Genomic DNA, 24,962 nt, shown 5'->3' on the forward strand with positions numbered 1-24,962 from the left:
GTAAATCCACTTTGATGCACTTCCACAGGATGAGAACCTGGGCGTGAATTGATACGAATTGATCACTGTATATGAAGTGCTGAAGAAGATTCAGAGCTGAAATTCATATATGCTAATGGCATTTTGTTTTCAGACACGTGCTGTAAGCAGTTGACCAATCACAACAGACTGGGCCATCTGACCAATCAGAGCAGAGTAAACTCTCGAAAAGGAGGGGTTTAGGGGTTAATCATTTATCGAACCATTTAAGACACTGTGAGAAAAGAGGTTATGCTGGAAAGCATATTATGTGAAGATTAATGTGTTTTTTGACGTTGAATCCATGTAGACATGTTATAGGAGACATCCAATGGAAAATTAGTAATAATAGGGACACTTTAAGGCCCGCCACAGCAGTGAGCAGATACTCTGGGATTGATTCATCTACATCTACAATATATTTTTCAGTATAACCAATGTAATGGGGTGAATCTCATGAAATATGATCCATTACCACAAAATAAAAATAAGTAAATAAGTCAAGTCTCAAGATAAATATATCTTAATAAATAAAAAATAAATTGTTGCATAGAAAAAAAATATCTATTTTAATGACAATTAAGCACTCCATATTCTTATTAATGTAAAATAAATTCTCATTATTCTTATTATTTTTAATTATATATTTATACGTATTGGTATTTTTGTAATGTATGCTAATTTCTTAAAATAAAAAAATACCAAATGTAGTTTAAAATAAAAATCAATACAGTAATGAAAGTTTGAGATGGGAATGTGCTGAAATGTGCCAGTTTACTCTAATGTTTAATTTTCCCCTATTGACTTTGCGTTGAAATGTAACCTGGGAATGTAACCGTGTGACGTTCAGACAATTAGCATATGAACATTTCTGAATGTTCATATGTTCAATCCACCGAACATTTCTGAAACATCTTATCAGATAGACCTACATATTATAGTAGGTCTATATGATACAATAAAAATGATTATCTTACCCACCGGCCTCTTTTAACACTACAGAAAACAAGAACAGTGACAGCCATTGTTTTGCCTTCCTAGAGATGGCATGGATAAAATTCAAGAGAAGTGATGTGTCATTATCTCCACAGAGAATCCATTTCCCTGTTTTGTTTTAAAGAAGCTTTAAAGTAAAGATTTATTTAGAATTTGCTTTTATCACCCTGGGAATCTGTAGTATTTTCTTTCCCCCATTCTTGGTTTGTCAGTAAATATGATTGTTTATTTAAAAGGGGCCTTTTACACACTTTTCTAGCATTTTATTTTTTCCCAAGAGTCCATTTATAATGTTAGTTGTGCCTTCATGAAGTCATAGATTAGTTTTTATGAGCATTTTCCACGCTCTCTTTGACTCTTAGAATTACTGTTTTTGCTACTATATGTAAATTATCTCTTTACATGTGAACAGACTAACAACCGCCACTATGCCAAGTTGCTGAATAGTGAATAGTAAACGTGAATGAATATGAATAGAAACTATCCTTTTTTGCGAAAGAAGTCTTTTATGTTCACCAAGACTACATTTATTCAATCAAAATACAGTAACGTTGTGCCATTTTATTACAGTGTAAAATAACTGATTTCTATATGAGTATGAATGTAATTTATTCCTGTGATCAAAGCAGAATTTTCAGCATCATTACTCCAGTCTTCAATGTCACATGATCCTTCAGAAATTTATCCCAAAATAGAAATTTTTCACAGCATTTCACTGAAAAGGAATTTACTTGGATTTGTGAATGTATTTACTGTCACTTTTGATCAATTTAATGCAACCTTGCTGGAGAAAAGTATTAATTTCTTTGAGAAGTCATATGGTTGTGACTTTAACATTGACCGTTTCTAATTGGCCCATTTTGAATGGTCAAGCTGTTTTTCTTACACAAACTGAATCTAAACACTGTATATTAATATTCTTCATGTTCTTACCAGTCTTGTTTGTCTCGAGACTCTTCTCCTTGTGTATGTGCTTAGTGATCGGTTATGTGAAATATCAGTGCTAATATTTCTCCTCTGCTCTGGATGAGCTCCGAGGGCACGTTGAGTCAGCACTGGGTCCCTGCCACATCAGATTGTGTCGTATTGAGCTCTTGGGTCAGAGCCAGAGCGCAGAGAGCTCGAGCACAGAGCCACGCTCGCTTAATCCACCGTACGCCATACTAGTGCTGTGAAACACATGAAAAATACATGTTTACAGACACTAACCAGTCTTCTCATGAGCACGTTCAGCTCCGTAAACCTCCCAATACGCAAATGTGCTGGAACATCAAGATACGTCTCGAATGTGATAACATGTCTCTCATTAGCCGAAAGGATAAATCTCCTGTGACTTTGGAGCGCTTAGTACTGCATACTAATCGAGTCAGCACTGCAGTCAATCAAATTTGCTGAAAAACAAACACCTCAGGAATCGGCAGTCCGTGGAGTCATGCAGTCCGTGACGGACAGATGGTTAACGTGACTGTTCCATGTGGTAATTATGCCGAGCAAGATACCTCAAACATAAATGATCATTTGAAATATGCGAGTAGTAGCCTAATGTTAGGCACTTTACTTGGCCACTCGCTTTAAGGTTAACATAAATGAGCCACGTATCCAAAATGTTCATGTGGAGTGTGGAAGCTAAATTACTACAGTGCTTACTGCATGATGTTTAAAGGGTTAGTTCGGTATTTTACACTTAAAGCCCTGTTTTAAGATCGTTTCTGATGAAATAGAACGGTTAATATTGAAATTTGGACAAATGCTGCTCTCCCGAAAAGTTTGGGTTTCTCCAACACAATGGTTGTCTATATGCACTCGAACAATCAGTCATAAACGCATTAAACTTTAGTTTACAAAGACGTGAAACTCACAGAGTTTTACGTCTTTGTAAACACAAAAATTGCTGCAAAAGATGCTTTCCAACAGGTTTTATAGTAGTTTTTGTACCAAGTTAAGTCAATGGAGTCAGACAAAAACTGTAAATGGACAAAGCAAAAAGATGCTTCAACCAAAGGGTTTCCGTGAACCACGATCTCCCAGAACTGATGGAGCGCTGTCGTGCCCAAACCACAGTCACCTCCGCTGTCGTCGGGCATACGTGCATCGTCATCATCATAGCAATGTTTATAGCGTCGCTGTTTTCTTAGGTTAGTTTTGCTTGTTTTTACGTGGCTTGGTTGAATTGTAATGTAGAATGTGGTCTGTTATTTCTAGTTAACAGACTGCGGCGCTTCTAGTATAACACACCGTTGCCATGGACGCAGTTCAGAGACGGAACAGACTATTTTCTTTAGCAGAAGCAATACTCGTTTTTAAATCAATAAACTCGTTTTTAAGTCAATATTTTGTGTCAAATTATTTATTTATTTATTTGGTTGATTTATATGTAGGCTATAAGCAGGATAATACAAATAGCGAGGCGGTTGTTATAGCGAATACAACCAACAACCGCCTCGCATACATTATCCCATTCATATGTCGAAATCAGCTGGCACATAAGCATTATTAGCCTTCAACTTGTGAAATATTGATCATTTTTGGTAGATGGCGCGATCCGTTTTGTCTAACAAAACTTTGTTCGCAAAAGTTTGCTTGAATGTTGTTCGATTCAGTGCGAAAATAAATGGAAACACCTTAAAATGTCTCAAATCAATTCGATATACCAATTTGATCGCAAAACAACATGTGACGTCATTACGTACAGGTTTTTATTCGCTTTAAAGCCGTTGGATGGAAACACACTTTCACCAGCTTTATCCGCATGAGTTTTTTAAGCGAATTTCAGATAATTCGATTGACAAGTGGATGGAAACATGGCTACTGTGTCAGATTACGCGATTTTGGCTCCAAAATTCTTGTCGTGTCGTGGACAAGACACATGTCAGACTACACGTTACTTCCTGACAAGTCATCGCATGCCGTCTTTAACCTAAAATTTTTGGGATTGCTCGGCATTGCCTTTTCAGCGTGCGAAATACACGGTGTGGCATGTGTGAGTGTGTGAACTGGTTGAATTGCGTGTGTCTCACGGCCATTGCGTGAGACTTGAGAACCCTGCTCGAAGAGGACAGTATGGGCTGTCAATCCTCCAAAGAGAACTTGAGGTAAAATATTGCGTCCCAACGCCCGTAGTCATTTACGAATCCCCACGACACCCTACGTCAAACGGATCGTACCAAAATCGGGCTAAAATCGTGTAATCTGAACCAAGCATTATGCAGTGCTAACACAGAAACCTAAAATTTTTGGGACAGTCCAAATTTCAATCTTAAACGCCCTATTTCATCAGAAACGATCTTAAAACAGGACTTTAAGTGTAAAATACTGAACTAACCCTTTAACGTAACATGCATTTCTCCCTATAGGCGCATCTATACTGTAGAGATGACGAGTCAGTGTCGTCAACTTCATCTTTGCAGCCGATGCTGCCTCAGAAAACACTAGTATAGTAACAAATTATTCTAATGTTCAAACACTCTCCAACACTTTCATAATCACAAATTTTGCCAATATGCTGCACAAGCTTTATGTATGCGCTTGAGCACTTAATTAATACTTTAAAGCCCCCCAGTCTATATTTAAATAATGAATGAATATCATCCACTTGCGACTAGTCAACAATTGTCCTAACTACTAGAAAAGTCTTTGCCCTAAACATTTGCCATTATATTTGTCTTTTGTTCCAATAAAATGACTGAATTGGAGACTTATTGCAAAGAAGTTCTCTCCTTAAGTGACATGTTGGCCATCTCGGCGGAGGCTTTGACCCAAACCTGCTCGAGTAGCCGGTCTGGAGAGCAGAGATACCTGTGGAATGTGTCTTAGATGCCTGGCAGAACGCCTGGCCCGAGCAGGACGAGCGTTTATTTCTGCCCCGTGTGTTAACGTTTTCTTTTATTATCTCCCCTCATAAAATCAACAAGTGGATTGTGTGTCTACAGGTGGAACCCAATCAGCCTCTGTGGAAAATGAGAAAGAGGCTCTTTGTCCTGGTCTATGCGTGTGGCTGTTGAAAACCACACGCTGACACACAGATTCAGTCAGATATTTCCTTCGCTAGCATCTTACGGTTATGCCAAAATGAAAGACAAAACAGGGGAAAGAGTCTCAAGGTGTTATCTAATTCCTCGTAAGACACCCTAGAGGATCTAAGGTTGGGAAGATAGAAGGTGCGAGCTGTGTGTTATCAGATCACCTGCTTCACTGTGAATGCCCTTGACTAGCATTAGTATGAAACGAGAGTACAGTCAGATAACATGAAATTGAAATAGTTCCTTTTTTACTTTGTGTTTAAATGTCCCTTTTTGTGTATAGGTCATCAATGCATATTCTAAGACAAGTGTTTTTTTTTTGTATCATCTTAATTAAAGTGTAATAGGTGAATTTCACAGACAAGAAGTAAATGATACAGAGATATAAAAATGTTTCTAACATATTTTATGTTTTTTCTAACATATACACCTTATGCACCAGAGAAACGTGGGCGCCGTCATCTTTAGAATATTGTCTTTGAACTTCCGGTTCTGTATGTTTCTATGGCATCGCTGTCGAGGAGTAATTAGCTGGTGAAGTGGATTTACTTATTGTAGAGTTAACAAAAGTTATCATGAGCATTGTAATGTTTATCATAAGCATTGTAAAGCAGATGTCTTAACAAATGTCGAACAGTTCATTCATACCTATGCAAGATCGCTGTGAAAATACAGACCGGAAGTCAAAAGACAACGAGCTCAGCGCTGAAAAGGGGCGGGGCTACATAAGGTCTATAAGGGCCTTATTTTAACGATCTGAAACGCAAGTATCAAGCACGAAGCACAAGTAACTTTGTGGGCGGGTCTTGGGCGCTGTTGCTATTTTACCGGCGGGATAAATGACTCTTGCGCCCGACGCACGTTTAAAAGGAGTTGGTCTGAAGTAGCTTCATTATTCATAGTGTGGTTTGGGCGTAATGGAAATAAACCAATAAGAGCGTCATATCACATTCCCTTTAAGAGCATGATGGACGAGGTGTATAACGGCGTTTTTACCAGACGCGCTTCACAATCGGTTTACAGCCGAGGAGATCGATGTTCTCGTCAGGGCCATAAAAAAGAAAGAGAAGTGACATTGGGGATGGGACAAACACACCAAAATTAGCTTCGATTAAACATGCATATAATCATTTGGGTAAATGTGTAAGTTTTATGCCTGGTTTTCCCATCATCATGGACACAACAATGATTTCCCTCGTGAAATATTTTTTCTTATAATAATGTATCATTTGCAAAAAGTAAAATGCATCTGTGTAGATGAGAGAATCATCTACAGTGTATGCGCGTTGTTCACACTCTGTATTATGGCCAAGCATGAGCGCTTAAAATAGCATCTTGAATGTACGCGCAACGCGCCACTGACTTTAGACTAGGTTTTTTCTGGTCATTGGCGCAATTTTTTTCTGGAAGTGCAAAATAGCACTAGGGAATGTTTGCGCCGAAACACGCCTCCTTTTTGCGACGACCCGTCCAGGGAGCGCAATTTCATTTCCTAGTTTACCGACGTGCGTCTGTGGAGGAAAAGCTCGCTTTGTGCGGGTGCAAAATAGGGATGAATGCCTCAGTGTACAAAATCATTTGCGCCGGGTGCAAGATAGAGCCCATAATCTAACATATTTTGGCTGAAGCAAGTTGGAGGAGTGCATACTCTTGTGGGAGCAGGATTGAAAAATCCATCCCATGCAGACCTCTACATTGCATTACATTAATTATTATATTATATTACATTGCATTGCACATTATAATGCAAATTAGTTTTTGTTTTACATTTTGAAGTAATTAACATTTTGGGGAACTTGGAGAAAACTTAACTTTCATGACAATCATAATAGTCCTAAAAATGGCCCTGAATGTTCTAATCTACTAAGGAAGTTCATGCTGTTGTCTTCAATTAACCATACAAGTTATTCATATTCATGTTCATGATAAAGTGACAAATATGTAATGATCTCTCTCGTTCTGTTCGCAGGTGTATGTAAACGGTGAATGGGTGACCAGTATCGGAGAGGGTGGTAGTTTTGGAGAGTTGGCTCTGATATATGGAACTCCTCGGGCTGCTACTGTGAAAGCCAAGACTGACCTGAAACTGTGGGGCATAGACCGAGACAGCTACCGACGCATCCTTATGGTAGAAACACACTCACACACACAGTGACATAAGGGTCAGGAGTGTCAGAATTTTCATTTTAGGCTGAACTATCCCTTTAAATGACGAACCCTTCCTCTTGGATGCAAGTCTTGACCATTGTGCTGTTGGCGTTCTCAAAACTAAACCAAACTTTCCACCCTTTGGTATTCTTTAACTAAATACTTACTGTCTCGCTCAACAGTGTAATCTGCATCAAGTGCTCCATCTGTAGCAGTGTTTGTGTTTGTAGAGTGTGTGTATTTGTGTGTGTGTGTGTTGTGGGAATGAATAAATGAATATTTCTAATGCCCCGCAAGCCTCCGTGGAAACTGTTCTCTCCACACAGAGCCTGACAAGGGACTAATTTAGATTTTTCTGTCAGGCCATCGTTTCGTTTTTCTTTCTCTTTAGTGTCTTCCTCGCTTTCTTATGCAAACACGCACTTACTCTTAACAACACACACACCGAGTTCTGTGAGAAGAGAGACAGACTGTCAGATTTCAGCTATGCTGAGCTGCTCTTAATTAAACCAGTAAAAGATTTGTGTGTGTGTGTGTGTGTGTGTGTGTGTGTGTGTGTGTGTGTGTGTGTGTGTGTGGCTGCAGTCAATTAGAGATAAGTCAGTGTTTCATAAAACTGTTTATAAAATATGTCATATTTCACAGTGCGTTTGATAATGTGTGTAAGAGAACCTGTGAAATGACCTACAGTATACTCTTTGTTGGTTTTAGAAAATATCTATTTGATAATATATATATATATATATATATATATATATGGACTTTTATGGAATTGGGTTTGTATATATATATATATATATATATATATATTATTTTTAGAAAAAAAACACTTATTTGTAATCCTCCTTTTTTAGATGCTTACAGATGTACCTGGGCACTATATAAAAACATATATAACATTATATCAATAATTTTCTTCCTTTTCATGATACTTAATTGAAATCTTAATATTCAATCTGAAATAGCTTTTTGACCTATCAAAGAAAATATGAATAATAATTTAGATATTTTACTATATTAAATGATTGAGTGTTGTATTTCTTGCATGTAACATTTTCAAAATAGATTTTACAAGTCTTTTTGATTGAAATGAAGAAAAATTTAATATATATATATATATATATATGTGTGTGTGTGTGTGTGTGTGTGTGTGTGTGTGTGTGTGTGTGTGTGTGTGTGTATTACATTTTTCTTAATTATATATATGTGTGTTTTTATTTTTATTTTAATTATTCTATTATATATATAATCTTTTAGTAGTATATATATAATATAATACAATATTTATACATATTTTAGTATGTTATTATTGTTATTATTATGAATTAATTTTTCATTCTCCAATTAAATCATTTTAAAGGCTTTTTAATTGAAATTATGTTTGAAAATATGTAATATTAGTTTTAGTTTTATTATGTAATATTATTATCTTACTTTTTCATTTTTTTCATCCCTAATCCTCAAATTAAATAATACCAAAATATAATCGTAAATTATTAAATATATTGCCCAGACTCACTTGCAAGCTAAGTATTTTGGTCAGTTATTTAAGTAGACATTTACATTTACACAGATATGCACTAGTCTAGAATACGCCTCAAGTTTCTCAAGCAGAAGTGTTTAGTTCACTTTTTTGGAATGCATAATATTTCTTGTTTGCTCTTGTAAAAGGATCCCCACAGACACTTATTTAAGCTACTCAGAGTCTGTCTTTAGAAAATATATACTGTTTATTTGGGAAATGCGGGTGAACTAATCCATTAAGCTTGACCAACACTTGCCGGAACGCTGTAGATCACGTTGTCATGCCTCACTTTAGTGTCTGCAGGCCATCTTAGATGTTCTTCTGATGTTTTTGTATCTTCTTCTCAAACACCAGGGGTGAAGAGGTCACTGACCTCGTAAGAGAGAAGATCTTCACGGTCAGCCGGTGGCTGGAAGTTTGCATTTCGTTGTCTCAAAATATGATGGTGGTTCAGTTAATAACTCAGAGACTTAATTTAATCTCATCCCTGTCTAGGAGAAACAATAGAGACAAAAAAAGAAGATCATTCGTGATTTTTCTTAACTACGGGACCGTCTCCACTTAATGTGTTTCTGTGTGTTTTATCTGAGCATTAGAGAGAGATGGAGCTGAAAAAGACAACACTAGGAACAAAAGAGAAGGAAGCCAAAACTTTGCTTTAATCTGTATGTTTATAGTTCTTCTTCTGCAGCGTGTTTGAGGAAAGTCCCCCGGCTTTGTTCTCAGCGCTGTGTTTCTTATTCTTGTTCTGTAGAGACTGATTAGAGGGCAGGAGATTCTGTTACCTGAAGTCCTCAATGTGTTTTTTAACTGCTGCCTCAATGTTTTTTTTAGGGAAGCACGTTGAGGAAGAGGAAGATGTATGAAGAGTTCCTTAGTAAGGTCTCTATACTTGGTAAGTACAGTAATAAAAACTTTGTAATGGTTAAAATGGAACACCTTGTTTATTAAACTTTATTCTTTATCTTAATCGAACACCTTTTTTATTGGGAAAAACAGGATTTTGTAAATCGTCCATGAGACTGTTCTTACACTCTAAAAATGCTGGGTTGTTTTAACCCAAGTCTGGGTTAAAACAACTCAGACTTGGGTTAAATCTTGGGTTAATTTTACAATTTACATTTTTAAATTGCATTTTTAATCCAACTTTTGGGTTTGTCCATATTTGACCAAAAATTGGGTTAGAACAACCCCGCATTTTTTACATAAAAAAATTGGAATAAATTAGTGACATGTTGGTTATTTGCAAAGTTTTCAGTAACAACTTTACAATAAGGTCTTATTTGTAAATTGACGTGTCCATGTGAACAACCCAATTTTTGGTGGATTTAAGAACTTTACTACATGTGCTTACTATAGTAATAACAGTAAATGATGCATAACTACAAGTAACTAACCCTAAACCAAACCCTAAACGTAACTCTATAGTAAGTACATGTAGTTATTAATATTACTCATTACTTATTAGAGTGAATTACAATGTAACTACCTCACCTTAAAATAAATTATAACCCCAGAGAGAATTAATCTCTGGTTCGCAAGAAAACCATCATGTGCTTGGGTTTTAAATTTAACAACACTGATATGAAGAACTTGTAAATGAACTCAAGAGCTTTTTCATAATCTACAAACAACTAAATATCAACTCTGTGTCCAAAATTTTGTAAATGAACTCTATGTGTCCAAAACTTAATGAACTCTATGTGTCCAAAAACTTGTAAATGAACTCAAGAGCTTTTTCATAATCTCCAAACAACCAAATAGCAACTCTATGTGTCCAAAAACTTGTAAATGAACTCTAGAGCTTTTTCATAATCTCCAAACAACCAAATAGCAAAGGCCAAAAATGAGGCTGAAGGTGTAGCTTTGACTGACAGACACCACTGCCAGATTCAGACTTGCATTCCAGCGGTTTTGTTTGGTGAGAGAGAGACAAAGAGGAGCGAGAAAGAGGAACATTAAGATGGTCAGTTCTGCGGTGACCCCTCGTCCCTCAGCACCCTGAGGTCACTCGTCGCTCTAAATGGGGTTATTAAATGGCTGAACAAACACACTCCTCCTCTCGGTTTCCTCTATTTTTCTTTCTCTCCGAGTTCTCCGTTTCACAGCCCTGTCACGGCCTGTCTTCAAACACCCAGCTCTCTCGCTCTTCAAACCTCTTTTCTTTGCTCGTCTTCTCGCCTTTGAGGGGGGCATGTTTTTGTTTGCGTAAGATTCTTTTGAGATTGCGGTGAAATCGGTACTGTTTTGTGAAGTCTTTGCCATGGTTTGTGAGGTCTTGACACTTGTGAGGTCTTGCGCAAAAAACTGCCTCAAAAAACAAGTCATATTTTAACATTCTCTCGTTACGCCACGTTACGTGATCAGAATATCATAGAAACTTTGTGATGCACTTTTGACTTACTGTACAATGTGCTAACAACCATTCAGATTCAGGGATAGGAGATTCTGAACTATGAAGTATACGTATATTCAATCGATTATAATCCGTTTTTATTTTACAATTAAGAATTGTGATCCACGAGTATGAGAGCGTTAATATAGAGATGTTTTATTAACTTATCTGAATTAAGCATCCATTGCAAAAAGGCTGGTAAAGTGCATCCACTTTAGTGAAATAAGGTCTATTAGCAGACATTGTCTATTGTCAATAGTGTATGAAGAACACCTTACTTTCCAACCAAGCAGCTTTCTGTTGGTCAACACAGTGAGTCACGTGACCAACTTATACCCGTGTGGGGAAATCTTTCGCCATCAATACGAAATTTCTAGTTGTGCGGATTCCTATTGGAATAAATGTATTTCATCCATGATAATTCGTGGAACATTAAAAGTGACTGCTTCTTTTAGGAGTTGTGTCAGTTTTGATAAATCGATTTAAAAACCACACGTATCAATTTTCTTTTGCATCGTCACTCAAGATTGTTGACACAAGTCCCATCATGACATTTTCATATATTAAATGTTTTAGTAAAAATATATGTATGCAAATTTTACTGTTTTTTGTCTTATTGATACAAATAAATAAATTAATGCAATTAAAAATGAAATATTTTATTTAAATATATTTAGCATTCAATATTATATTAAAAAATGTATAAATATACTGTCTTTTCCTAATTAAAAATAATATGCAACAATAAGCAAATATGTATTTTTATTGTCATAATGGTGCTTTTAAATGAAACAATTATATATATAAACACTAAAGGAACATGGCATTGATTCAACAAGGTGCTGAAGGCATTCTTTAGAAATGTTGGCCCATATTGATAGAATAGCATCTTGCAGTTGTTGGAGATTAGTGGGATGCACATCCAGGGCACGAAGCTCCCGTTCCACCACATCCCAAAGATGCTCTATTGGGTTGAGATCTGGTGACTGTGGGGTCCATTTTAGTACAGAGAACTCATTGTCATGTTCAAGAAACCAATTTGAAATGATTTGAGCTTTGTGACATGGTGCATTATCCTGCTGGAAGAGCCATCAGAGGATGGGTACATGGTGGCCATAAAGGGATGGACATGGTCAGAAACAATGCTCAGGTAGGCCGTGGCATTTAAATTGGCACTAAGGGGCCTAAAGTTTGCCAAGAAAACATCCCCGACACCATTACACCACCACCACCAGCCTGCACTGTGGTAACAAGGCATGATGGATCCATGTTCTCATTCTGTTTACGCCAAATTCTGAAATTCTACCATCTGAATGTCTCAACAGAAATCGAGACTCATCAGACCAGGCAACATTTTTCCAGTCTTCAACTGTCCAATTTTGGTGATCTCTTGCAAATTATAACCTCTTTTTCCTATTTGTAGTGGAGATGAGTGGTACCCGGTGGGGTCTTCTGCTGTTGTAGCCCATCCGCCTCAAGGTTTTGTGTTGTGGCTTCACAAATGCTTTGCTGCATACCTCGGTTGTAACGAATGGTTATTTCAGTCAAAGTTGCTCTTCTATCAGCTTGAATCAGTCGGGCCATTCTCCTCTGACCTCTAGCATCAACAAGGCATTTTCGCCCACAGGACTGCCGCATACTGGATGTTTTTCCCTTTTCACACCATTCTTTGTAAACCCTAGAAATGGTTGTGTGTGAAAATCCCAGTAACTGAGCAGATTGTGAAATACTCAGACCGGCCCGTCTGGCACCAACAACCATGCCACGCTCAAAATTGCTTAAATCACCTTTCTTTCCCTTTCTGACATTCAGTTTGGAGTTCAGGAGATTGCCTTGACCAGGACCACACCCCTAAATGCATTGAAGCAACTGTCATGCGATTGGTTGAGTAGATAATTGCAATAATGAGAAATTGAACAGGTGTTTCTAATAATCCTTTAGTGAGTGTGTATATATACATTTTCTTTTGCGTTGTCTTTCACAATTGTTCACGGAAGTCCCCATGTGATATTTTCATAAATTAAATATTTTTGTAAAAATGTATGTATACAAATATTGCTCTTTATTGTCATATTAATGCATATAAATAAACATATAAAAATGAACAATGTAATATTTATAATATTAAAAAAAGAAAAACTGTATATAATATTAAATTCAATTCAATAAATTAAACATTTACACACATGCATATATATATATATATATATATATATATATATATATATATATATATTATTATTATTATTATTATTTAATGTATGGATTTTAATGTAAACATTTTTTGAAAAAATTCAAATTAGTAATATTGAAAATCACCAAAAGCCTACATTTTTTAGTGCGTTATCGGAAAGATTTAGTTTTGAATTTTTCTATGCTATGTTACAATATCCTAAAAAGAGTAAGGTGCTAATACAGACGCACACCGACACACTGTTTTTTTCTTAGTTGAAGCATGCGGTGTTGATTTTTCCCTCACTGACGGCTCATGTTACGCCTGAAGCAGGTGGACGTCTGCCCGGGCGCGAGGATGTCTTAGCCAGCCTGATAAAGTGACCATTAGTCTGGGGCATGCAGACAGGCTGGCCCCAACACACAAACACACACCTAAGCCACACACACATCGTCTCCTTTTAACTATTTAAATGTTAACACTATTATGACGGTCTAATCTGAGAATGATCTTCTGCTACTGTCCAGCACTGGGATGATGGGAAATGCATTCTGATGGGATAATGGGAAATGAAGGATGACAGAGTGAGCAAACAGCAAAGGGCAGAGGCGTTGGTTATTATTCGCAGCTGGAGGATGGATCAACGCAGGCTGAAGGCCTGAGGGTTTTAGTGTGGTCGTGTTCGTGTGTGGTACGCCCGTGTGATGGATGCTGGAAGGTGGGAAGTGTTTCTGGAATGTGGTGGGTATTGAATGATGGCTTTGGCGGTTTCTTTTCTCACGGCTTCAATAGTCCACGAGCAACAGAAGCTCTTCTAGGTCAAGATCCAGTCTTCGCATTCTGCAGGAAGTTCATGATAAGCCTCGGTGTCTTTCCGATTAGTCCGTTTATTTATGAAAGCATTAGTCTGAGCCTCTGATGACACACCCACGGGTCACTCACGGACCACCGGATGCCCATCGCACACGAAAAATAGCACGGCTACCCCAAAATTGTCTCTAAAAATATCAGTCTAGGCTGCTTGTTACTTTTGGATGGATGGAAATTGAACTTTAACTTCTCTGCCTTTCATTTCAAAGCATTGGTGCTTTGTTGCACCATGACGTTATCGTAGTATCATTTAGAGGTGTAACTTTTCGATTACAGAGACTGCCTATGTATATGTATATCAATCTTTAAACGGATTTAAACTTTAATTGTATGTTTTGGTTAAGAATCGGTTAAATATTTTAAAATATATAAACATTAAATAACTTATGTGTGTATTAATGTACAGTAGGTGTAACGTGGCATCATTCATGCCCTCGAATGCACACAAACCATTGATAAAGATGCCAACTTATTGCACATGCACTAATTAAACTGGAATTAAACTCTTTTATTGCATGAAAAACTCACCATAGTTTTCTATTAGATAAAATTCTGCCATTTTATGGGTATAATTGTTTATTTGGGTGAGATTTGAGGAGTATTCATTTGCATATGAGACCTTGAGGAAACTGAATGTATAAGGGAATATTTTGATATTTGCATTTGTTTAGTGACTGGAAATAATAGGGATTTTTTTATTGTTTTTTCCACACAAAGCAAACTCATGGAAATAAATAAAAACTTTGCACTCAGCTCTAAAATGTTTTATTGGCACATTGCACTCGTTATGTTCCAAGTAGCCTGTATGTATGTACATGTATTTAATGAGTTTACGTTACAGTTGCTTGGTGCAATGAACAATCTCTAAGTCCCCCTGTGGTGATAATCAAGGTTTTAATATTGTGTATGTCAATGTTGTGTTTTTAATATGCTTTTAAGACAAACCATGTGTAAATTTATAATTGAACCAAAGACAGTCTCAAAAACTGGTGTTTCTGACGTCATAAACGATCTTGTATCCAATCAGGTCAACGAGTGGATCTCTAAGCTGGTGTGAGTGAGTGGAGGCGGGTCTAATTTGCATTCATAGAACTGCGTATACTAAATGAGGCAAGGGTGTAGAGTTACATTCAAGCCACTTTAAGCCATGAAATCATTTTTATCAGGGATAAAAATGATAAAAATAAAAATGTTTGACTACAGCGGGACTTTAAGTAGTTTGTCTTTTTCTTGTTTTGTTTTTTTAACCCAAGACGCATTAGTAGATGCAATTGTAAATCATCCTATGAATAAACTTAAAAAAATACAGTCGAATCATTAATCCAAAACAAATCTCATTCTAAATCAGATCGAATTGAATTGTTTCGAATTAGCAAAAATCTTTCCTGAATCAAATCGAAGCCTATAAATCGTAATTTGAATCAATTCTCTGTCCACCCAAAGATTCACACCCCCTAATAACATTAAAGTTCAATGGTTGAACTTGAAGTGAAGTTGTTCAGGTCCATTTAGATCCAGATTAACGTCACACTTTTTGTGTCTTGCAGAATCCCTTGATAAGTGGGAGAGGTTGACTGTGGCCGATGCCCTGGAGCCTGTGCAGTCTGACGATGGAGAGAAGATCGTAGTGCAGGGAGAACCGGGAGATGATTTCTTCATCATAACAGAGGTGTGTGTGTGTGTGTGTGCAAATGACCATCTGCATGTTTGTTCGCTCCAGCAAGTGAAGAACAATCCTACTTTTGTGGTTGCCAGAATAGCAGTCGTTTGAGTACCAGTTCCTCCAGGTTGACCAGAGGAGAACAGACGGCAAGGTTGCTTCAAGCGTTTTGGCCTGACACTTTCAAAAGGTGCTCACGCACTAGACTAAATCACTATTGTAACTTTTACGGCAATGCAATCCAGTGTTGACCGAAGAAAGTTTTCCTGTATCTGTTGGATTCCCAATACTTTTGGAAATCTAATTTGTGGTACTCTCGCTTGATTTCACATCGATCCGACTTTTTCCACACTCTCAAAACAGACCAAACGGCACTTTCTCACTTTCTGAAGTTGTTTTCAGACAATCGTCAGTGTGTCTTGACAAAAGCATGGAAATGTATTGAATGAAGATCAGTTTATATTGGTTGTGTGTGTGCATGCACATCTAGTCCTGCTAGTTTTCTCTTGCGTTAGCCGATACTCTTGCTTTGTGCTGTCAACACCACCAAACACATTTACAGTTCTGTAACCCCTGGTGGTGCTGATTCAGCATTCTTCTCCTCCTCTGCCAGATCTTTGAACAATATTTTGATTAACTCCACATTTATGAAGATGTTGTGAAGTCTGGAGGGGGGGAAGTCTCATATGTTCAGCGCCTCTCTTTTCTTCATTCTCCTGCTCTCCTCCGTGAAGGTTGCAGTACTAATACAATCAGGCTGTTGAGTGCTCCCATGATGCCGTGCTCTCCACGCATCCACCTGATTATTGCCTATAATTAGGGATAGGAATTTACGCCGACCCTTAACACTGACTATTAAACTTCATTCTGTACCATTTGTGCTATGGACATGAATGATTCCTCAAATCATAAAGCATGTTGAGGATATATATATGGATTTACTGTATGATTTATGCCTGTCTGACAAAAATCCTATTTCAATTGATTTTTGGCTTGCCTGCCCATAATTTTGATGAAACATTCCTGATGTTGAGGAGCCAAATCACACTTTGCATTACTGTCATTTAGATTAATTGTAGATTTGAGATTGGTGATGCTCAGGTGATGTCACAAGTATGTGCGTTTGGAAAAGACTTTTGTAAGGATTGTTTCTTTGGGAAATGGTATAAATCTGAGATTGATGCGCCATATAAAGTGCACGCATGTGTTGCTGAAAGGTTAGTTCTTCATTGCTGAACAATGGAACGAGATGTGCGCCAGGATTGAGTCTGTGTGAGTGCGAATGACTGAGTGTAGGAAACCTGCTGGTGTGTGTGTGTGTGTGTGTGTGGCTTCAGACAGGCAGACCGAATCACTTGTAAATCTAGTTTCCAAGTGAATGGTCAAAGCTGCATTTTCAGCATCATTACTCTTGTCTTAAGAATAGGGTTCTTTTATTGATCCTACCGAAAATCATATTAATATGCTGACGTGATGCTCAATGCACATTTATTATTATTATCAATGTTGAAAACAGTTGTGCCGCTTAATCTTTTTTTTTTTTTTTAATTGAATCGTTTTATCTTAGAAAGTTCAAAAGAACAGCATTTGAAATGAAATCTTTTGTAACGTTTGAAATGTCTTTACTGTCACTTTTGATCAATTTATTGTGTCCTTTTGAGTTCTATTTTGGTCGCTCAGTTTTATTCTCCTCTCTTCTATTCACTCTGCACAATTCCATTTTTCTTCTAATCTAATCTATTTTGTGTTCTGTTTTGTTCTAATCTATTGTGTTCTATTCTGTTTATTCAGCTGTTCCACACTCTTGTTTTTATTCCTTTCCAATATATTGTGTGTATTCGGTTCCGTTTCCACGATACTGTTTCAGTTAATTCTGTGTTCTCTTTTATTCTAATCTATTGTATGTTTTTTTTTCTTTGTTCTATTTGGCTCCGTTCTGTTTCTATTCTGTTCTAATCTAATTTATGTTTCATGTTCTGTTTACTGGAACAGAACACTGTTAACAGAATAGAACATATAACCGATTAAAACAGAATAGATCGGAATGGAACAGAGTAAACAGAATGGAACACATTCAATAGATTCGAACGAAACAGAACACAAAATAGAGTGGAATAGAACAGTGTTCTGTTTTTTCCGTATCTGTTGTATGTTCTATTCTGTTTACTGTGTTCTGTGTTCTAATCTATTGTGTTCTATTCTATTTACTCTGTTCTGTTCTATTCCATTCTATTCTATTGTACGTGTTCTGTTCTGTTTACTCTGTTCTTTTTCGCACAATTCTGTGTTCTAATCCATTCTAATGTAATGTGTTCTCTTCTATTTACTCTGTTCTCTTCTATTCCATTCAATTCTGTTCTAATCTATTGTATGTGTTCTATTCTGTTTACAGTGATCTATTCTAGTTTTAATGTGTCATACTCTGTCTTAGTCTTTTGTATGTGTTCTATTCTGTTTACTCTGTTATATTTAGCTCTGTCCTATTGAAATCTATTCTATGTTCCATATGTTCTGTTCCATTCTATTCTCTTTACTGAGTTCTATTCTGTTCTGTTTATTCAGATATATTCTGTATAGCTCTCATTTGTGCTTATTGTTTTCCGTTCTGAAGTTTTAGATTTTGATTAGAGTTTATTGTCATTCTGGCCGTATACAATGGAACGAAACGACGTTTCACTCAGTATACTGTGCAGTTTACAAAACTGCATTATAAGAATACACAGCGAGTAATACAATTACTTCACTGTGAACAATGTACGAACAAAAATGATTAATTCTGTCATGTACTCTGTTTATTTATTTATTTATTTTGCTCTGTTCTACTTTCCTTTGCTCCCTTTATTCAGCTATTTTACTCTATTTTATATTGTGTTCAATTTGTTCCATGCTTTTTTAAATTTGTTTTGCTCATCCTTACCCCAGTTTGCATTTCCATCAACTTGTGTTGATCTGGGTCAGAGAATAGCAGATAAAAGAGAGACAGATAAAAATAAATGAAGAGGACTTTAGCGTGAGACATGGTTCTGTCTCGCTGCTTGTTTGTCTCTCTCTCTTCCTCCCGTCTCTGCCTGATTCCCAGCACGGGGTGGCCAGCGGTTCAGTGATGGAATGTAGGCTGCAGACTTTCACACAGGGTCAGGCCCAGACTCCAGACCTGAGCGAGGGAACCAGAGGGACGGCTTTACTGACACAGGCTTGGGAGGGAAGGAAGAGCTGTGTGGGTGTCGTCGTCCAGCTCTGGTCCCATAGTTTTTGCTTTTAGCTTCATCTTTGTCTTGACAAGATACCGTTAGGGTTAGAGTTCTTCAATTTACACACAATTTGAAGATTTTTTTTGTCTCTCACAGGTTAACATAATCTGCCCCTGTGGATGAGACTATGTTATTTTAGTATCATTATTTTTATGTGTATGATGTTTTAATTTTTATTTCAGTTTTAGTTTAGTTTATTTTTAGGCTTACACTGGCAGAAATGTTGATTAATGTGTGTCATCCTTATAAGAGAGAGAGAGAGAGACAGTTATTTTAGTGACATCAAGTGATGAGATTAAAATGAAAATAAGAAATGTAGACTTTGCAGCTAGTTCAAAGTTTGTATTTGATATTTTATTTCAGTTAATGTTTATTTTAAATAGTTGCATATGGTTTTAGTTTTGCTTAACTATAATAACCCTGGTTTGAGACACATTTGTTGTTTGTTAGATTGAGTCACAGGTCAACTATGATTTGATGCGTCACGCATTAACCGATTTCACAGTGTATAGCGTTCCATCATCTTAATTTGGGCCGTGCTGAATGTGATGATTCGTGGTGTGGTTTATTACCCATACAGCTGCTGTCAGACTGTCTTAATCGTGTGAGAGCAGATGACCAATTAGACAACTCTGCTAAATTGTTTGCATTTGGGTGTTGTTTGTGTTTAACATTTCTCCCCCTCACTCCCTGGGTTTCCCACAGATGCTGATACAATTTGTTGCCCATTGTGAGACTTTTAATTTGATAGTAATGCAAAACCAACAGCTCCAGGGCATCCCCATGATGTCATACCTCTGGAGAGCACGTCCCAAGCCAAGATCCTGCTAATACCAGAACACTGATCCACTAGGGTCACACCGAAACATTCAAAGCTTAAAACTTGGCCAAAGAGCTTTTTTAAAGAAAAAGTGAAATCTGTCATTATATACCACATAATTATAGGCACATTCAAATCAGTATGAGATGAAAGCCATCCCTGACGTATTAAAAATGCAATGTTCTGACTCGTTTCCACATTTTCTCTCAGGGTTAGCTCTTTTGCGCATTGAAGTTATTCATAAGTATTTTTAAGGAAGAGCTGGTCAAAGGACTTACTGCTGTGCTGAGAATTTTCTGGATCTTTTTTATGACTTTTTAACAGAGCGCTACAGACTTTCCATAATTGATGAAACCCATATACAGGATATCAAGCCCGAGACTGTGCTAATTTTTTCTGTATAAATATAACATGCCCTTATATCACTATTTGGGCCAGAGTGGTTAGAAAATAGAAAAAAAACAATTTATTTGATTAAATAGACATTTTTGTAACAATGTAAAAAGTCTTCACTGTCACTTTTGATCAACTTTACTAAATAAAAATATTTGTTTCTTTGAGAAAAAAAAATCTTACTGACCCCAACATTTTGAACGGTATAGGAAATATTTATTCATAATTGACATTTTTTTTAGTTACTCAGCGCTTGTCACGGTGCATTCTGGTTTTAACTTTTTCACAAACTACCCTAATCAATCATTTGTAACTTACATAAGATTAAAAAGTGTTTGTGTGGTTGGTATGAGAGACAGAGCGTGAGAAAATAAAAGGTTAACGATAGTTCTGCCTACTTTATCCCATGAAATGACATAAAAATATGCATACCTAATTAGCACACATCAATGCAGGAGAAGTGGAGGATAAAATGCGTTAGTATTTATGCATCAAGGCAAATTAGATGGTTTAGTATTCCTAAAAGAGACTGAGAGGTGGAGAGCCGCCCGCCCAGACGCCAGCTCCAGACTTAACTGAACGTGAGTAAACAGCAAGTCAACAACATTGGTATCTCGGTTAACCCAAACTCTTCGATTTTCAATTGAGCTTGATGCCTTCAGGTGAAAATGGTAGCCTGTATGCATGAGTTACCTTAGCTATATGCTTGACTGAACAGGAATGTTTGTATTCTAGATGTTGAATTTGATATTGGCAGCTTGTCTGATTATTCATATTGGCAGCCAGCAACGCAGTCCCACAGCTGTGGAGCTCTGTAACATAATGCCTCTCCATCAGCAGATGTGCGAACAGTACTTTGAAGAGGCATGCATCCTGAGATTGAAGGAGACATACAGTACTGTTGAAGGCTTTTTGGAGATCTTTAAGGTGGTCTTATAGGCAATATCACTTTGTAAGTTAGCTGCAAAATTGTAATCATATTAATTGGGTTTAGTACTTTCTTATGGTGTTGCTATGCAATTTCTAGATTGATGGTTGCTAGGTGCTGCTATGAAATTCTATTCCTTTTGCACCTTAAGTAGTTGATAGAATGTTATGTGTTTTCTAGGGTGTTGCTATGCAATTCCTTAAATGCCCTGAGTGGTTTTAGCACTTATGTGGTTGCTAAGGTGTTGCTATGCAATTTCCATCTGTTTTTTGTTTTTTAATGTTTTAAGTAGTTATTTGGTAGTTATTGTTATTTGTGGTTTCTATGGTGTTGCCAAGTGTTTTTTATCAATGCTTTAAGTAGTTATTTGGTAGTTATTGTTATTTGCGGTTTCTAGGGTGTTGCTATGCAATTTCCAAGTGTTTTTAGCAATGTTTTAAGTAGTTATTGTTATTTGTGGTTTCTAGGGTGTTGCCAAGTGTTTTTTAGCAATGCTTTAAGTAGTTATTTGGTAGTTATTGTTATTTGTGGTTTCTATGGTGTTGCTATGCAATTTCCAAGTGTTTTTTTAGTAATGTTTTAAGTAGTTATTTGGTAGTTATTGTTATTTGTGGTTTCTAGGGTGTTGCTATGCAATTCCAAAAGTGTTCTGAGTGGTTTTGGCACTTGATTTGATTGCCTGGGTGGTGTTATACAATGTTTAACTGCTTCTGTTCCAAGTAGTTTTATCACCTTCTTATGTGGTTGTTGGAACATTATGGGTTGTTGCTATGTCGTTGCTACGCCGTTCAGTGTTTTTAGGGTGTTGTTATGAATGTTTTAAAGTGTTTTAAGTGATTTTATAGCCTTGTAATGTGGTTGCTGGAGACTTATAGTCGGTTGTTGCTATGCAGTTGCTGTAGTGTGTTTGCTATGTGATTTTAGCACCTTGCTATGTATTTGCTAGAGTCTTTTGGGTGGTTGCTAGGGTTTTGCTAAGTGATTTTAACACCTTGTTATGCAGTCGCAATGGTGTTGATGTGCACTTTCGAAGGTGTTTTAAGTGGTTTTAGCACCCTGCTGTGTTTGCTAAAGTGTTATGGGTGGTTGCTAGGGTGTTGCTATAGTTCTATATTTTTAGCACCTTCTACTAAATGTCGTTGCTAGAGTGTTTAGGTGGTTGCAAGGCTGTTGTTATGCAATGCCTGAGATGTTATAAGTTTTAAAAAAAAATCAATGATATCACATATTAACACCTAAATAAATCTTCAGTTGCAGCAAACATTACAAAATAAGCTTTTAGTCTTGTTGTTGATGTACTGTATAATTGCTTTTCATCAGTGTAGCAGTGGAAGTTAACACAGTGTTACAACGATACTAGTATTAACTCCAGTACACAACTTTGATGGACACTATCCTTGACCCTTGATTTTCATACTTGACCTGTGATTTTCAAGTCTTCTACCAGGATGTTAAGGTCAATGGGGTCAACTGTGTGTTGAAAGCTCCAAAGAGATCCAGTAGTGCTACATGCGAGACATAGCCATGGGTATTGACTACTTCGACAAGTACTGTGGATTAGAACTGGCTCAAATCATATGTCAGTGTCCGCTAACAGTTTGAGTGAAGACAACAACTCCTTTGAGAGCAAACAGGTCAAGTCTGGCATCCCTCAAGGTTTGGGCCTCTTCTCACTGTATGTGGTCTCTCTTAGTGACGGCTTGTTAATTTATTTTTTATTAGATGTTTATGGAATAGCTTTAATAACTAGTGCTGCTATCTAAGATATGGTTGCATCAGCAGAATTGGTATGTAACGTCATTAAATCATAAAATTCATCAGTTATGTTTAAAAAGTAGTCCATATTGCTTTTCTTTTTACAAATTGTTACCGTTTACATGCAAAGGCCTAAGTGACCAAGCAATGGAGCCTGTAGATGACCTTCTAACCTGCTTCCAACCCCCACATTTGCTCACAGGATACGAGTTTACTCACAGTCAGGAGAGTAATGAAAGAGGGTATTGTAGTTAACATTCATTCGACTTGCATTTTTTGTATATTTTGTACGGATTAACAGCTATTCGTCTTTTCAACTTCTGTAAAGTGACTATGAATAGAGCGAAGCCCTGTCCTGTCAGCCTTCCTCGTTTTACTGTTGTATTGTGGGTAGTGTTTGTCCTTGATATGACAAATGTGACAGACCGTTTGCCTGTCTCCTTGTTTATCTTTCTAAATGAGTTTTTGCATTGCAGTGTGGGGCGCCGCATGCACTGTAGAAAAATCTCAACACTGACAGGCCCAGGTGTGCTTGCATGTGTCAGTCCATGACGTACTTGTGTGTGTTGCGAGCATGCAGAGTTGTCTAAACCCCGTACACCTGCAGGGATATAAAGCACTAATCCTTTTGACACGTCTCAAACTCGGCGACACCGTGAGCTAGGCTTTTCTCCCCTCCCTCTGCTCCTCTTTTTGTACTTTTTTACCTCCTCATTAAATCCGCATCTCTCCTTCTCTTCCCAGGGTACAGCATCTGTTCTGCAGCGCAGGTCCGATAATGAGGAATATGTCGAAGTGGGCCGCCTGGGTCCATCTGACTACTTCGGTGAGTGTTGTAAGGATCGCCGAGCCTGCAGCTTTGTGCCAAAGTCTTGTAAATAACAGAACAGAAGTGCCTGAGCCAGACAGGAAGAGTAGTTTTCCTAACAGGTGGCAGTGCGTCATGTGCAGAGCTTGCAGAATGTAGATCTGTGTGCTTGTTTACTGTCAGTGTGGTTTACACTGCTGCACCACAGGCATACTGATCTTCAGATTGGCACTCTACGCAGTGAATATAGTCATATTTACATTATATTGAGAGCTACTGCTCTTTGTTTTATAACCGTTTAAGTTAACTGTTGTGTTAAGTTAAGGGTTGTGTTTACTGTATGTTATTAGCACGCAGCAAAGGCAGTGAATTTTTAACTGCTTAAAGATGAGGCGTTTCTGCACAGCTAATGTCACCAAACAAAAATGCTAAAAATAATGATTGTTTTAAACATGTTCTCTGAACAATCTCCCATCTGCCATTGGTTGGCCAAAGAGATAGTCCCGCCCCTAACTCTAAATGCCAGTGTTGGGTGGCTTAAACCTACAAAAGACTTCATTATTTACTGGCCTTTGTATTGTAAGGTGGATTAGGATACAGTATTTTAAGATTTAAAAAAATGAAATAAAGAACCATTTAAATGGCTTAAACGTATTATTATTGATACATTATTTATTGATTGGATTTATTTTCCAGAATATAAAATGTAAAAGTGTTGTAAAAGTCTTTTTCAAACATTTTAGTAGAATAGTGTATTGTTGTATTTAGATTTTCATAATCTACACGTTTGTATAAATATATCTACATATAGCTCAATGTTCTTGCGCAAACAGTCATTATTTAGCTTTTTATGACCATTTACTCTCTCACTATCTGACTGTTTTTGCCTCTGTAGCCTACCTTTAAAGGGATATTCCACTTTTTTTCTTTTTTTTTTGGAAATAGGCTCATTTTACCACTCCCCCAGAGTTAAACAGTTGAGTTTTTACCGTTTTCGAATCCATTCAGACGATTTCCTGATATTTAGAAGAATGTCAGTAACCAGACAGTTTCTGCTCTCATTGACTTCCATAGTATATTTTTTTCCTACTATAGAAGTCAATGAGACCAGAAACTCTCTGGTTACTGACATTCTTCTAAAAATCAGAAAATCGGCTGAATGCATTCGAAAACGGTAAAACCCAAATGTTTAACCCTGAGGGA

The 24,962-nt window shown here is 37.1% G+C and overlaps 1 protein-coding gene across 1 annotated transcript in view; it reads left to right on the forward strand.

Annotated features, from left to right (window-relative positions):
- prkar1b (protein kinase, cAMP-dependent, regulatory, type I, beta) overlaps window positions 1-24,962 on the forward strand; it is a 64,084-nt gene that overhangs the window by 38,044 nt on the left and 1,078 nt on the right. The window contains exons 7-10 of the mRNA XM_039662757.2: window positions 7,003-7,161; window positions 9,541-9,601; window positions 15,692-15,813; window positions 23,696-23,777. Coding sequence (XP_039518691.2) covers window positions 7,003-7,161; window positions 9,541-9,601; window positions 15,692-15,813; window positions 23,696-23,777 — 424 coding nt within the window. The remainder of the gene's footprint in view (window positions 1-7,002; window positions 7,162-9,540; window positions 9,602-15,691; window positions 15,814-23,695; window positions 23,778-24,962) is intronic.

The sequence above is a fragment of the Pimephales promelas genome, chromosome 3 (genome assembly GCF_988280905.1).
Source record: "Pimephales promelas chromosome 3, fPimPro1.hap1.1, whole genome shotgun sequence".
In the NCBI taxonomy this organism is placed as follows: Eukaryota; Metazoa; Chordata; class Actinopteri; order Cypriniformes; family Leuciscidae; genus Pimephales; species Pimephales promelas.